Source organism: Solanum stenotomum, chromosome 10 (genome assembly GCF_019186545.1).
Source record: "Solanum stenotomum isolate F172 chromosome 10, ASM1918654v1, whole genome shotgun sequence".
NCBI lineage: Eukaryota > Viridiplantae > Streptophyta > Magnoliopsida > Solanales > Solanaceae > Solanum > Solanum stenotomum.
The window spans coordinates 57232338-57247272 of NC_064291.1; the positions used below are offsets into that span (position 1 = coordinate 57232338).

A 14935-nucleotide genomic window follows, 5' to 3' on the forward strand; every position below is an offset into this window, starting at 1 on the left:
TTGTGACACATGAAGTATTATTTGATTTTAGAGTTAAATAATGAAAAATATATTTAAATTATTATTATTGTGAGTTTCATATCTCAATTATATATTATTTTTTATCTACCTAAACGATGACTTTTTTTATATTAAAAATATATTTTGATGCTAAATATTTATTATCAATCGTCCCTAAATATAGGTAGACCAACTCAACATAAGATGTAATTTAATATAAAAAGAGTGATAGTTAATATGAAACTCGAAAAGTTGATATCTTTAAATAGCCTAAATAGGACAATAGACTGAAGTATTAAACTCTGTGAAAAAAGGGTTTACTATTGACTCTTGATTTATTTATTTTTTCTCTTGCCTAAATAATTTGTTTTGTAATTAAGAAAAAATATTACTTTATCGAAAAATATTAAAGAAAGTATACCCAAAAAATGGTTGAAGGATAGTGTTAGAACTGCAGTATGGTGAGTTTGGATCTAAATTAGCTTGTTTACTCTCTTGTTAAACTTCTAGTTAAAAATGTTAATTACTTACCCTTTAAATGTTTTCAAAATTCACGGAATTCGTTGATAATTAACCTAGGTCGACTGATTTGTTTGAAATTTAAAATTTTTCTATAGGATCAAAAGTTTGAAGAAAAAAGTATTTTAAAAGATGAATTTTCTTAGATATGAATCTCATATTTCTAATTATAAACAAAGGCATTTTATTAGCCGATCGCGTTCTTTATTTGTTTTATGTTCAAAACATGTAAACCCTTTTTTTTTTTGCCAATACCTCTCAAAAGATTTTTTAAAAAATGTGGATTTTGAGAATATTACAAACCAAAAGTACAAAGACTTGTTTAACTCAAATAGACTTATTTAATTTCTATTTGAGTTACTATACTTACTTAATATCACCGCCAAACCAGAAAATGGACCACTTTCTACTTCTAGACTTAACTTTAAATAATTTTCACAAAATGAAAAGGACATTATTTAACCAAGTCAATAACTTTGAGCTATATTTTATTTTAGTAATTTAAAAACTAAAGGTTCTTTAAACCACCCTTAAATTTGATTTGGTACAACAATGGTGGGGTCAATTAATTATTATGTGAGAAAAAAATCAATTAATTAGTTGGCAAGTCGGAAACTACATACTTTGTGACCTTATTTAAAGTCAAGTATGAATATTCTATTGTTTCTAATTGACTATTAAACCAAAATATTTAAGTTATTGTGCTTCATATACAATTGGATTAATTATTTCATATGAAATCAAGCTATAGAACGCTGTATCAAATATTAATTTAAACTTGTAAAATACATAGTTATTAATGAGCAAATGAACTCGTAATAGTTGTTCAAATAGCATAGGCTAGCAAATTGTGGTGCTTACAAATGGGATGGACCATATAATGGTTAAAAAACAAAGCCCAATACCAAGCCCAATAATAGTGCTTATAAGATGGGCTTCCTATTTCGTTCGAAGGGAATTCAACATGTATTGGGTTATCCTTGCAATATTGCTTATAAATAGACACCGGACAGGATGATGTTCAGCAACAGAATGGTCAAAAACTTTCCAAGTTCGGAATGTTATGGTAAAACTTCATTTGAAATGATGTGGTAGAACGCAATGTGCCACTTGAAGGACACGATCCGTTGTGCATTTGTACATTCCTTATTTTATGTAGGAATGAAGGTGTTCTTGCCTCGACTTTGTTGGTTCTGTTTCATCAGAATTCAATCAACATAAATGACTTAAAATCAATAACTCATTATCTAATGGATCTTTTCATTCATAAAGACCCTTATATGCTCCGAAAGGTCGGAATCCAATAACTAAAAAGAATACAGTCTTGATGCAACACAAAGTTAGATCACAAATTCAAGCTTTAAAATTAATAACTAATACTTATATTAGAATAGATATCTGCATAACATCTATTGAAATATGACCCTTCTTCGTACTATGCTAACACGAGATATTTTATTCATCGAATCCACAATGAACCAAGACAAAAAGAAATAGAGGATGTAAGTGATGATGTGTGTGTGATCCCATCATAAGCCTGCAAAGACCATAATTAGCCCCACTACAAACATCATCATCTCAATTAGTGGACCCCCAACTAATTACTTGTAGGCCCCAAGCCCAATAAAAAAAAGTAAACAAAGTCAGTGTCAATTGTCAGTTTTTACTGTGGCCAGCCCTCTCTTTTTGCCTACATTATAACCGACATTTGACGCCTCGAAAAGCAAAACCGTCCCATATATATTATTTTTCATCCGTCTCAATTTATGTGATACTCCCTCTAATTAGATATAAAATTTTAAAAAATAAGTTTTTTTCTTTAAAAAAAAATAACTTTTGTGTCATTATTAGTTTAGTAGATAAGTAATTCTAAAATTAAATTATTTTTTATTATTAAAAATATTATTTTTGAAATAGATTAAAAATAAAAACGTATCAGGTAAATAGGAACAGTGAGAATATATATTCTTGTTTGGTCTGAATTGAGAAGCAAATAAAGACTCTTCTATGTCGAGGTACCACTAGTAGGATTAAAACCACTGATTAAACCTATAATTACTAGGTTGTCTACATGTCACTAATTGCACCACAAAAGTATCTATTACAGTACAAACTTTTTTTTTTTTGTATTGCATGAAAGCGTAATTAAATTTGAATTTGTAAGTAAAAAAATCATATTGAAGCAAAGTAAGATTCAAAGATAGTGGTTAAAAAAATCAAAGAAATGAGATCATAATTAGAATATAAATAATAATAATATATTCACTGAAATCTTATAAATAAAATATGAAAGAAATGTAGAACATACACAATTTTTTTTTTCAATAGAGAGACGATTTTCAAAAAATCGAGAAAAAAGAGGTTGTATGAAAGAAGAAGAAGCAAAATGGTAGACATTCTCTGTAGAGAATATAGGGTTTTGTGTTGTTTGTGATAATGGGGGCCCATTATTTGATGGACCTATCAATTATCATGGGCCTGACACAACCTTGAACTTTGTGACCAATTCATCATTCATTCATTAGTGCCTCACATTAACAACCTACAACACTTTTCTTAATAAATGCCCCTATCTCAGAAAAATCATCTTTTATGGAGTTACTTCTATTTTTTTTTGTGTTAAATAGATATACTTTGGTTATAGTAGAGGTGTACAATAGGATATACTTTGGTGTTAATTGAAATGTTCAATTAAGTGTAAAAAACTCATATACTATAGTAAAATGATTCAAAGTTTATATGCTATTGAAAAAATATAGGATTGATAATCAGAGTCCGGAGCCAAAATGACAAAAAAAAATTGTCAAAAATTTCAAAAGGGCATATCAATTTTTTTTTAAATCAAAAGGGCAAAATTGCTCCTGATGAAGCGATTTTTCTCTGACACAATGACAAAATCGTTGTTAGGAGCAGCAATTTTTAATATAATTTTTTTTTCTTTTTTACAAAATCCCTGCAGGTGTGTCAAAGGGAAATCGCTTTGTCAGGAGTGATTTTGCCCTTCTGATTTAAAAAAAATTTGATGTGCCCTTATGAAATTTTTGACAATTTTTTTTGCCCTTTTAACTCCGGACTCTTGATAATCAAATATCGAAAATTAAGTTAAAGTATGCAACACATTTTAAGACGTAAGTAAATAAACATCATTTGAATTGATGGTATACACCATAAACTCAATTAAATTTGATGCAGTCATGTATACCTATACCTAAGGGAATCTCATACATAAAAAGTGTAATCATGAAGCAAAAAAAATTAAAGAAGGATTATTAGCCTTTTTTTCTTTTATAAACCATGGCCCAATTTTATTTTATTTTCCTTTTCACCTCTTTATTTTTCTTTCAAATGTCAACCAAAGTCAAGAACTCATGTCAGCTTTTGTTTCCCACATTTTAAAAAAGCAGTGTGGATCCACCATTTAGGGCTATTATATAAACTCATCACTTTTTTAAAATTCAAATTATATTTATAAAAATAGTAAAAGAATAGTGTCAAAATAGTATATATTCATACTACATTTATAATAATGACTCTCAGTAGCAAATATCCCTATTGAAATCATACAGATTTAAGAGTGAAAGAAGAAAAAGATAAATCTGTGTTACTTTTTACCAAAAAATAAAAAGAAAAAGTGTGTAAAATAAATAAACTTTAACCAGTTATTATCAATTGATAGAAGAAGTGAATAATATCTGATTTTGTTATAGTGCTCTGTCTTTCTCAAAGAGGAAAATTAAAACCCAAACTGCATTATTTGATAATGACATAATTTTGGATGTGATGTATCAACACTAATGCATCGAATTAATTCTATCAAAATTCTAAAATTAAGTGTGTTTGGACGAGTGTAATACTAAGATGATGGCTAATCCCTTTAATAAGAGTATTTTCTCTTTTAATAGGCTTGATGTTATACAAATATAACTAGTTAAAATTTCAATATAAATATCAAATATCGAGTCTGAAATCAAAATAAGATGTGACACTTTGTACAATAAGAGTTTTGATAATTGACAATTGGGGTAAGATAAAAGGAAAGAAAAATATAATGGACCATATATTATATAATATGGTCTGTATCCTAGGTATAACACAGTCTAGCAGGATTTCATTGAGAGGGATGTGTCAACACACCATTTTTTTAAATATTTAATTTAATTATCTTTAATTAACCTCATTCCTAGTCCTTAAAATCATGAACACGTATTAATTTGAAGTCGTCATGGGGTTAATTCCTAATTTGAATTCTAAAGTTATATATCTTTAATTTTTCACTTTATTATCTATATAAAAGATGGAATTCGTAATATTTGTACTAGGTTTAAAGTTTAAATTTTATACATTAATGCAATTACATCAAGTATAAAGTGATTCATAAAGCTTTAATCGATTAATAACCCGATGAAAATGGTAACTAAATTGTTATAACAAATTCATTTCTCATAAGTCATCACATATTTGCTTTGAATGATCAATGATGGTTGAAATGGTTCCCAATGCATCTTTTATTAAAAGTCAAAATTAAATCAACTTCATAAAATCCATGCTAAAACATGCAAAATCAAATATATATTACTATATTCCAAAATATTAGTGTCATTTAAGCTGTAAAGTACAATTAAAGAAAAATAATAATATGAGATGATCATTGTGGTTAACATTTAGCACAACAGAAAAGACTTCTTTTGGGTCCTATGCTTCCTAAAAACTAAAAAGATGAATCTTCATAAAATTTTCAAATATAATTATGTCTTTATTTAACCCAAATATTGGACATATGTATCTTATTCCATATCACTCAAATCTTATCTTTTCCATATATTGTAGAAATATTTTATTTATAGTGGAGAAGTTAATTTTTTTGCTCTAAGACATGTGCAAAATTTAATATAAGTGTTGTGTTATATATAATATAATTTTCGACGAAGGATATTTACCTAATTAACCATCCTTTGGTCTTTGTAGATCGATCAGTGTTGATCATTATGATGTTAACTTGACCTAAAATATATAACACGTAGATTGATATCACCTAATAGTGTTGATCATTATGAGGTTAACTTGACCTACAATATATAACATATAGATCGATCACCTAATATTTATTAATAATAATTTGTTGTAACCGGTTATATTGCATGCATTGTTAGTAGTGAAAATTTATATTTTTGTAAAAGTAGGTCGAAAAAGATAGGAAAATTTAAGATGATTTACCAAAAAGTTAATGAGCTTTATATTTTTTTATTTATTATTTTGCCTTAATATTGAATTATATATGATGGGAATTAGAAAAGACAAAGGAGCATAGAGAACTTTTATGATGCCGTTGACTTAGGTATCAACGGTGATGATGAAGCGTGTGGTGTTTCAAGCAGACATGGAATCATAAGCCTTGTTACCCCTTTTTCTTTTGCGTTTGATATTCGTATTGAAATTTGACTAATTCAGATTAATTTCAATAATATTGCAGAATTTATTTGTCGAGTGGTGCTAACATAATTCTTTTTATTTTCAAAACTTGAATTCGAGACCTTTGACTGATTAAGAATAATGAATCTTAACCATACAACACAATTCATGCTGATATAAAGGCCTTTGTTACCTAAAGATGAAGGGTTCTGATTTGATCAATAAAATTTGCTAAAGAATAAATGGAACCCAACCTTTTTAATTTGTGGGTCTTATTTTGATTCTCTTGTTTAGGCAACTACCCACTAAATATTTGGTAAGGCTGCTAGTTAGGGTTACTTATTATTGCCATGTAGAGTGACAAGGATGTTAAAGTTATATATGTTGAGTAATGCTAATATTCTGTCTATGTCAAGGTTCATGCGATAAGTATTAGAGATGACATATATCTATATATATAGCTAGATTGAATATAATACGATTCTTTGTCGATTTATTATAATTTGCATATTGTCACCTTTCTAAAATGTATATTTTTTTCTTTGTTTGTAGCTTTGAAATGAATATTCTATCATTTTAACTAGGTCGAATATAGCATGCATGAAGTTATACCGATTATTAAGACTTGCATTTTACAATTTACCAACTATGATTCCTCTTGTTGCCATCTCTACCACTCAACTTAAGGGTATTTTAGTTTAAATTTTTTGTTAAATTGAAAAAGGATCATTTTCACACAAATGTCGTCAAAACAGATGGATAATATTTAAATACTAACGCAAAAGTAGCTAACTCACTCTTTTGTGAAAATCACCCGATAAAGGTACACCTTTACTATCAATAGAATATAACTATTGACCTCAATGACAAAATAAATCACAAAAAGATTACCATTAGCCAATTGATAATTGAAAAAGTTGATTTGGGTTAACAAAAATTGGAGATCAATTAGATTTGGGTGTGCTTAAAGTGTTAATTAAATACTTAGTGAAGAGTAGATTTTGGGTAAGCATCAAAGTGGCTAAGTCAATATTCTCAAACTATATAGATCAATTAAGATGTTGCATTGGGGACCAATATATATATAGTCCCTTTTATAATAAGTTGTGCACTAGAGTCTTCTTTTGTATCATGACAAATATAATACATGTTCCCTTTATTAGATATTGTGAACATTGGATACCCTATAATACAAACTTTCTATTCCCTTTTCCCCTTGATGGATGGATTTTTCCTTAACCTTGAAAAGAAGTGGCATAGTAGTACTGGACACTTGTATGGAAAGTTCAGCTTACTTGTTCTACTTTTTTTCAGTCTAGTGTCTGATATTTATTTTAGATCGGATCCAATTAAACCTTTTCAATCTGAACATAAGTATTTTCTATTAAAAGCGATTTCGTTCTCAAAACTAAGTTAAAGATGGAATGCTATTTAATTACCACCAAGAAGGCAATAAAATATGTACCATTTACCATGGGTGTACGGAGCTAGAGGTTCAATGAATTCAGAAAATTATATTGTATATATAAAGTTAATTTATATATATATATATATATATATATATATATTATATTGAATATCGTTATAATTTTCATTTATTTGTTAAAATTCAAAATATATAAATTTCAAATCTTGAATTAATTCGTGTTTATCAACACACAACTTTTTATGCAAAGAAAAAAAGGAAAAGAGTAGAAAAGGGTTGACAACCTATCCAGAAAAAGTAAAATGAGTATATATAATGAAATGATGGAGTAATCAAAAGTGAAATTAGCTAGACAAAGACAAAAGTAAATTTTTTGAGTTTAATTCACTAGGTTTTTGACTGCGGTATTACTTTTACTGAGGTAAAAGAGTAAAAATACGTTATCATTAATCCATCATAATTCATTTGTTTTCAGTGTCAATGACTTTTCTGATCTTTGCTAAATAAAATGAGAAAGGAAATTGCATCATACTTAATCAATCGTTATATAAAATCGATCGTAATATTTAGTTTGGTAATGTGATTTTAGAGGGATTAAGTTAGATTCAAAGTATATTAACATTTACATACTTTGTTAGGTCCAGTTCGATTTATTATTTATTGATATATGATCTCCTATATTAAATTATTCGCGCTTCAAATATCTAGTCCAATCCTAGACATGACGAAGATGTTAAGTTCCACATCGAATGAGTATGGGTTAATTGGCGTCTTTATATATTTTATCAACATCTTTTTATGAAATATATCAACTATTTACTGGAGTATTAGTTTAAGCTCTTCAACTTAACACGTAATTATTTATAAAATTAACTTAGTTTTGGATAATATTTATGCATGTTGTTCAAATACTTTTTTTCTTTATTCTAAAGCAAGAACAGATCAATATGGATTGTAAATTTCCGATAAATTTATGTCTAATGAAAGCAAATACATTCATATGATAACATTTAAGTTTTAATAATTACACAATCATATTATTTATTAGGTAATTATAAGTAAATTTTTTGACAAGCATCTCTTGATAATTCGATAAAAAATGACACTTAAAGGTTAAAATTTGCTCATAGTATAAAAGAATATGCAAACAATAATATAACTTAAATCCTAATTAAAATCAACATTTATTTTTTATAAACTCAAGAAATCAATGCCCTTAATTATGTTTGACAATTATGCTACATTATCAAGATGATTTTATTTGGGTTTGCAGAAGATAATCATATTAATGCAATTTACGATTTATACTTTACTAAAAAATCTACCATTAAATACATTTATGCATTCGCACCATTTTAACTAGCTGATATTTAGCTCAAGAACTCTCAAATTAGTTTATTGATAAATTTCTATACAGGAGAGAAAAAGACCTCTCTTCACCATTTAGATTTATTTTTTGTAAAATTTCTCAAAACAACTTATCGTATCGTAACAATAAAATATACATATTAATTTTACCTTCTTGTTTTTGGTCGATAAATGTTTTGTTTATGAGATGTCTGTACACTAAATATATATGTGTACACGAAGTATTTTTTTCTACATCTGAGGTTTACTTCAGATCATATATATTAATTTTCTACTTCCATTTGCATTTAGCTTCAAATATCATCCTCCATTTGAAACATTAAAGGTATTTTTAATCCTTTTCCGATCTTACTATACAAAAGAAAAGAATTCTTTCATATAGTAGAAAAGACAAAACATAGTAAATGCTTAGCAATAAAAAGGAAAATGTGTTCCTTTATATGTCCAAATAGTTTCTAATTTGGTCTTTATATTTACTCTTTTGCATAGACAAGAGTCAAGACTAGTCCCCTCTTTGCCCCCCACCCCACATTCTTCTCTCTCCAATCTCTATTTTTGATTATCTTTAAACATAGTATATAACAAGACCTCAACTATCTTCTATCTCATTAGTCCCACCAAAATTCTTCTCCAAGCTCAAAACTTTATTATATTTTTTTTGGTTTTTTGGGAGTGTTCTACTTTTTTGGCTCCAAGATTGCTGCTTTTTTACCGGTGAATGAAGTTTTTGCTGTTTAAACAGTGAAAAAAACACACCCAAGATTTGCTTTTGCTGCAAAGTTGCATTCTTGGTTGTTTTTTGGAAGCACAAGACTCCAAGATTGCTGCTTTTTTGTTATTGAATGAAGTTTTTGCTGTTGTAAACTGTGAAAAAAAAAACACCCAAGATTTGTTTTTGCTGCAAAGTTGCTTTCTTGGTTGGTTTTGGGAAGCACAAGACTCCAAGACTGCTGCTTTTTTGCAAGTGAATGAAGTTTTTGCTGTTTAAACATTGAAAAAAATACACCCAAGATTTGCTTTTGCTGCAAAGTTGCATTCTTTAGGGTAAAATGTGTGATTCTATGGCAAAAGAGACACTCAAGAGCCTTTGTAGAAGCCATGGATGGTCTTATGGAGTTTTCTGGGGATTTGATCAGACTAATTCTTTGTAAGTTTTTTTTTCTCTCTTTCTGTCATTCTCACTATTTTTCTCTTCTCTTTTACTTTTTCTCTTTACTTCCTTTTGTTTTCTTGTTCCCTATGTAGTTTTTTAAAAATGTTTGTGATGAAGGTCCTTTTTCCTCACTCATTTAAAGTACTCTTTTCTTTCAAACTACTTTTTTATTTTTATTTTTAGTGAAAATTTTGATTTTTCTCATCCCATGTTTATGACTTGCAACTCTTTGTGCTTCTCTATGGTTTTGGATTCATATGTTGAACAAATAATACAATATGGTACTACCTAGCTAACTTTTACCATACATTTTGGGAATAATTCAAAAAAATTATCTTTTGATATCTGTTTCATTGTTGAAATTTGATGTTCAAATATTTTCAAGGTCCCTAAATCGGGCTCGGAATAGTTTTTGAATTTTTGATACTTTCCTCATAAAAGATCATTTATTTCAGGTAAAAAACATGTCAAAACGTAAGTTCAAAATTTATGGTGAAACTAGAGCTTAGTTTATTGTTTTTCTATTCCTAGGCACTGTTTTTTTCCTAATAGAAAATGACATGAAACATATATCTTGGATCAAAAAGTTTATTTAATTCCTTGATCCCCTTTTTGACCATATTCCCTTTTCTTGTCCTTGTTCATATGTTAAGGAAAATATAATATTATCTCAAATTCAAATTGGTTTTGTCATGTTCAATAGATTTGATGGAATTACAGCATTATAAATTTAGAGGAAAGATAAAATATTTGTGACTTGAAGTTCATTTCCATATGTTAAATTGAAAAAAAATAAATTAAAAATCTTGAAGGAAAAAAAGAGTTTGCTTTTGTCACATAAATGGTTATTACTCTTCTATTTCTATTTGATGTTCTTGAATATGTTATAAGAAGAAAAAAAAGACTTACATTTTGGAAAAGTTTTAACAAATCTTCTGCATGACAGATTATTAACATTGCAAGATGCATACTATGAGGAACAAATGGGATCTGTGATTGATGAAATGCTTCTGCAAGTCCATATTCTTGGTCGAGGGTATGCTGCAAACTGAAATCTTTTTCAGAAAATCCAGTTACATATGTAGTACTCCCTCCATTTCAATTTGTTTGTCCGATTTTACTTGACACGGGGTTTAAGAAAGCAAAAAAGACTTTTGAATCTTGAAATTAAAATGTACTCTTTAGGAAAGTAAGACAAACAAATTGAAACGGAGGGAGGAGTTCAATTGTGATATACTTTAATTTGTAACAAGTTTTCATAATTATAATGTTGATGATATGACTTTTTACAGGATGATTGGCCAAACAGCATTTACTAAGAAACATAAATGGATGTTTTCAGCTGCTAATCATGAAAGGCAGATCTCCATTGGATCATCTCATAATTCCAACTTACTCCTGGTAATAATTTGTTTCCTTGCTTTCCACAGAAGACTTGCTTGGACTTTCTATTTGGGAAAGTTGTGAGTTAATAAGAGGATTTACTAATTTTAAACCTGGCAATTGTAACTTCATTTTTGTAGGATGATAATGAGTTTGAACAACAATTTTCAGCAGGGATCAAGGTACTTTTTTTGTAGTTCTTAGTTTGCATTTTTCAATTCCACCACCTGCTAATGTTGGTTTCACTCTGTAACAAATGATTTTCTTGTTATTTTGCAGACAATTGCTGTAATATCTGTCGAACCACTGGGTGTTCTGCAATTTGGTTCTACTAATAAGGTTAGCAGTAATGTCTATAATCACAATATGTTGTTGTAGGCATTCACTACTACCGTAGGCTCACTAATCTATACTAGTTTAATCAACTTTTGAAACTTTAACTTGTATTTTCTTAAGTTGAATGGTTCCTAATCATGTTCATGCGTGTGCTGCTGTATATAAGTAACTGAATGCTCAAGATGTTGGCATAGCATCTCGAGTATTCCTTTACTGATCAAACCATGAGATCACATCGTCAGACTCTGATTGCTTCAAGTCCTTGCACAAACAATTTGTATGTCTACTTATTTGTTTATGTTTTCTGCAGCTTCAAGAGAGCACATGTTTTGTGGATCAAGCAAGAACACTTTTCCAGGGGATAGGAGGGTCACCGACTTCATCAATCTGCGAGAATCTGCATTTTGTGAATTCCACTGTTTTTCCAACTGCAAACAATGAAAGTTTGATGAAGGAATCATGTTTTCTAGAAGAGCTCATTCAATCGGTAACATGCAATGCGGAAAGTCAGATAATGAATTCTGATGTAGCTACAACATTTTTGAGTGAAAACCAGTTTCAGGATGTGAATCAGTTCAATAATTGCAGCAGCCAATTTGATACTCAACTACAGCAAGCAATGTTCCCATCTGCTGGGTTGTTTACCGGCTTCCACGATTCCTCTTTGACGTCAACCTGGGAAGATCTCCCATCATATATGAGCATACAAGATTTTGGTTATGTCCTTCCCACGGGGACAAACCAATTTGAATATGGCACAGGTGCAACTCAAAGCTTTCATGAGAGCACAACATTTGGTTCCTTAGGTGGATTTGGAGTATTTGCAAATGAGGATACTACTGGCCCTCTAAATGGATATATCGTTCAATGTCCCATCAACCAGGGGAATGATGGAGTAGTTAGTACTATCAATGATAACATATTAGATACGACGGGAATCATCTCAGCCTCTGCTGGTATAAATGAGCAGTTTAGGTTCAATTCAGACAGTGATGCTTCTGTTTCAATTCAAAGTTCTATCACCAACGCCTTTGAAACTGTTGAAAAAGCAAACTGTTCAAACATGTCTCCCTTTGAGAAAATGACTAATTTGGTTGGTGTAAAGCATGATTCTAAAAAACCATGTAACTGGGGTGATGTTTCGAACCCTGTTGTTAGCACTTCCAACTCTGGATGGACCTATAGTAATGCTAATGAACTCAGGTCCAGGCCAGCTAACAGGTTATTCTCCAAACTGGGACTAGACCAGTTTCTGGATGGTGCCTCGAGCAGCTCTTATTCATTCGCTGGATCTGTTTCCGATGGACAGTTGTCAGAAACAAATAAGAGACGAAGAATTGAAAGTTCTTCAGGATGCAATTATCTTCAAAAGCCCCTTGGTTTTTCTAGCTTTGATAAGAATACAAAGTTGGTGCAGCCTGAATGTGGTCTAGATGGGACAAGCAACCTCGAAGCCAAGAGTGAGGTCATGACAAAGTTGGATGCAAGTACATTAATTGGAGACAGATGTAGCATCAATGATTGCAAAGGCAATGAAAAATCCTCAAAGCTTACCAAGAAGAAGGCTAAACCAGGGACTCGGCCTATTCCTAAAGATCGGCAGCTGATCTATGAACGTCTTTCAGAGTTGCGAGGGCTCATCCCTAATGGGGAGAAGGTATTGTCTCCAAACTCTCTATGTTTTTTCTTAGGTGTATTACATAAACACACACTTAAACTTGGCCTCGCATGGCAAGTAAGCACTCCAACTTTGAGTATGCACATCTAGATACCTCAACTCATATCCGTTATTAAAACTCCAACTTACAAAATGATCATCTCGACACCTCCAAAATTTATGTGCCAAGTCAATGTCGAGTGTGCACCAGATACAGTGGGGACGAGTTAGAGTGTTTAGTAGTTAGTGGAGACCAAGTTTGAGTATATGTTAATGTATTATGCCTTTTGCTTAATACTAACAGAAAGAAATAACATTTAGATTTCATGGAAGGTGCTTCCGCACTTAGTATTGCTACGAAGAACTCATATTTAAGTTGTTTCTATGGCAGATGAGCATTGATCGCTTATTACACAGAACTGTAAAGCACTTGCTTTTCTTGCAAGGTGTCACTAAACATGCCGAAGGACTCAAAAAGGCTGAAAGTTTGAAGGTAATAATCAATCACTTTGATTGATTTGACTTGTTTTAGCAGTTAAAAAGATAGACATGCTTCTCAGTACTAATTTATAACATGTTTATCAACTAGCAGGATTCAAAAACTCGGTTAAACTCCAAGTCTAATGGTAATGGAGTTACATGGGCATGTGAAATTGGTGATCAAACAATGGTTTGTCCGCTGATAGTTGAGGACCTTAGTACACCTGGTCAAATGCTTATAGAAGTAAGTAATGGATTTTTTTGTTGCCGATGAATCTAGTCATTTAGCCAGGTCTTGATAGAAACTTTATCTAACATATGATACTATGTGTACTCTTTTGCTCAGATACTGTGCAATGAACAAGGCTTCTTTCTGGAGATGGTAGATATAATCCGAGGCTTTGGCTTGAACATATTGAAGGGAGTGATGGAGTCTCGCGAGACAAAGATGTGGGCACACTTTGTTGTTAAGGCTGAGGTAAATACTTAACTGGAAAATGACATCAATAAATAAGTCACTTCACTTCTCCTTTGAGCTGTTTTCATCAATTTAATATTCCAATTTTCCATGCAGGGTAACCGGCTAGTAACAAGACACGAGATTTTTTCATCTCTTGTTCAGCTTTTACACTTGACAAGTGCTAGTGAAGTTGGTCTGAATAATCAGCTTCAGTATACATCCGGTGGAAGGAATACTCTAATAAATGATTGTCCAAACTCTGCTGTGCCGATATCTGGCTGCTTACCTGAAACAATCCGATGTGTAAGATAGCAAAAATTGCAGTTTCTATTCTTTTTAGAAGGACAACTAGCTAGCTGACACTTCCAGACAAGGAAATGTGCCATTTTCTGATTTCGTCTTGAATGCCTAGTGAAGCAAACTTGTTCGGGTGCATAGGCGTTTTTTCAAACAACTTCCAGGATTTGTTTGTGGTGTCATAGAACACGGCAAAGGAGCATATTGAGAGGAAGGTGTCTCAAAGAGTTTTTCTCTTTTCAAGATTGCTCCTTTTTACCCCTTAGAACACGCGAAGAAATTTCTTTTTCTCTCTTGCATAGTTTGTTTATATGTTGAAGCTGACTGACTAGCTAGGTAGTTAAAGGTTACATTCTGATTTTACTTTTCCAATTTCTGTTGTTTCTTCTGTAACTAACTATGAAACATGAATTACTGAGAAATGTTATTACATTAGTATTTGCTTGA

At 30.6% G+C, this 14935-nt stretch overlaps 1 protein-coding gene across 2 annotated transcripts; it reads left to right on the forward strand.

Moving 5' to 3' along the window:
- The first annotated feature begins 9229 nt into the window (after positions 1 to 9229).
- LOC125842407 (transcription factor bHLH157-like) lies at positions 9230 to 14935 on the forward strand. Of its 2 annotated transcripts, none has more exons than XM_049521707.1 (10): positions 9230 to 9869; positions 10822 to 10911; positions 11168 to 11276; positions 11399 to 11440; positions 11538 to 11597; positions 11905 to 13251; positions 13643 to 13744; positions 13841 to 13975; positions 14078 to 14209; positions 14306 to 14935. In XM_049521707.1, exons 1-10 carry the CDS (start codon positions 9772 to 9774, stop codon positions 14501 to 14503), a joined length of 2313 nt encoding a protein of 770 aa, XP_049377664.1. In that variant the 5' UTR covers positions 9230 to 9771; the 3' UTR covers positions 14504 to 14935. The 2 variants fall into 2 exon arrangements, with proteins under 2 accessions (XP_049377664.1, XP_049377665.1); XM_049521708.1 differs by having other exon boundaries at positions 9232 to 9869; positions 13844 to 13975.

What these genes read in the sequence shown, in the direction of transcription:
- LOC125842407 (XM_049521707.1), top strand. Translation starts at nt 9,772, where the DNA reads ATGTGTGATTCTATGGCAAAAGAGACACTCAAGAGCCTTTGTAGAAGC. An exon ending in AATTTTCAGCAGGGATCAAG is followed by an intron (nt 11,441 to 11,537) that starts GTACTTTTTTTG and finishes GTTATTTTGCAG; the next exon opens with ACAATTGCTGTAATATCTGT. An exon ending in AATTTGGTTCTACTAATAAG is followed by an intron (nt 11,598 to 11,904) that starts GTTAGCAGTAAT and finishes TGTTTTCTGCAG; the next exon opens with CTTCAAGAGAGCACATGTTT.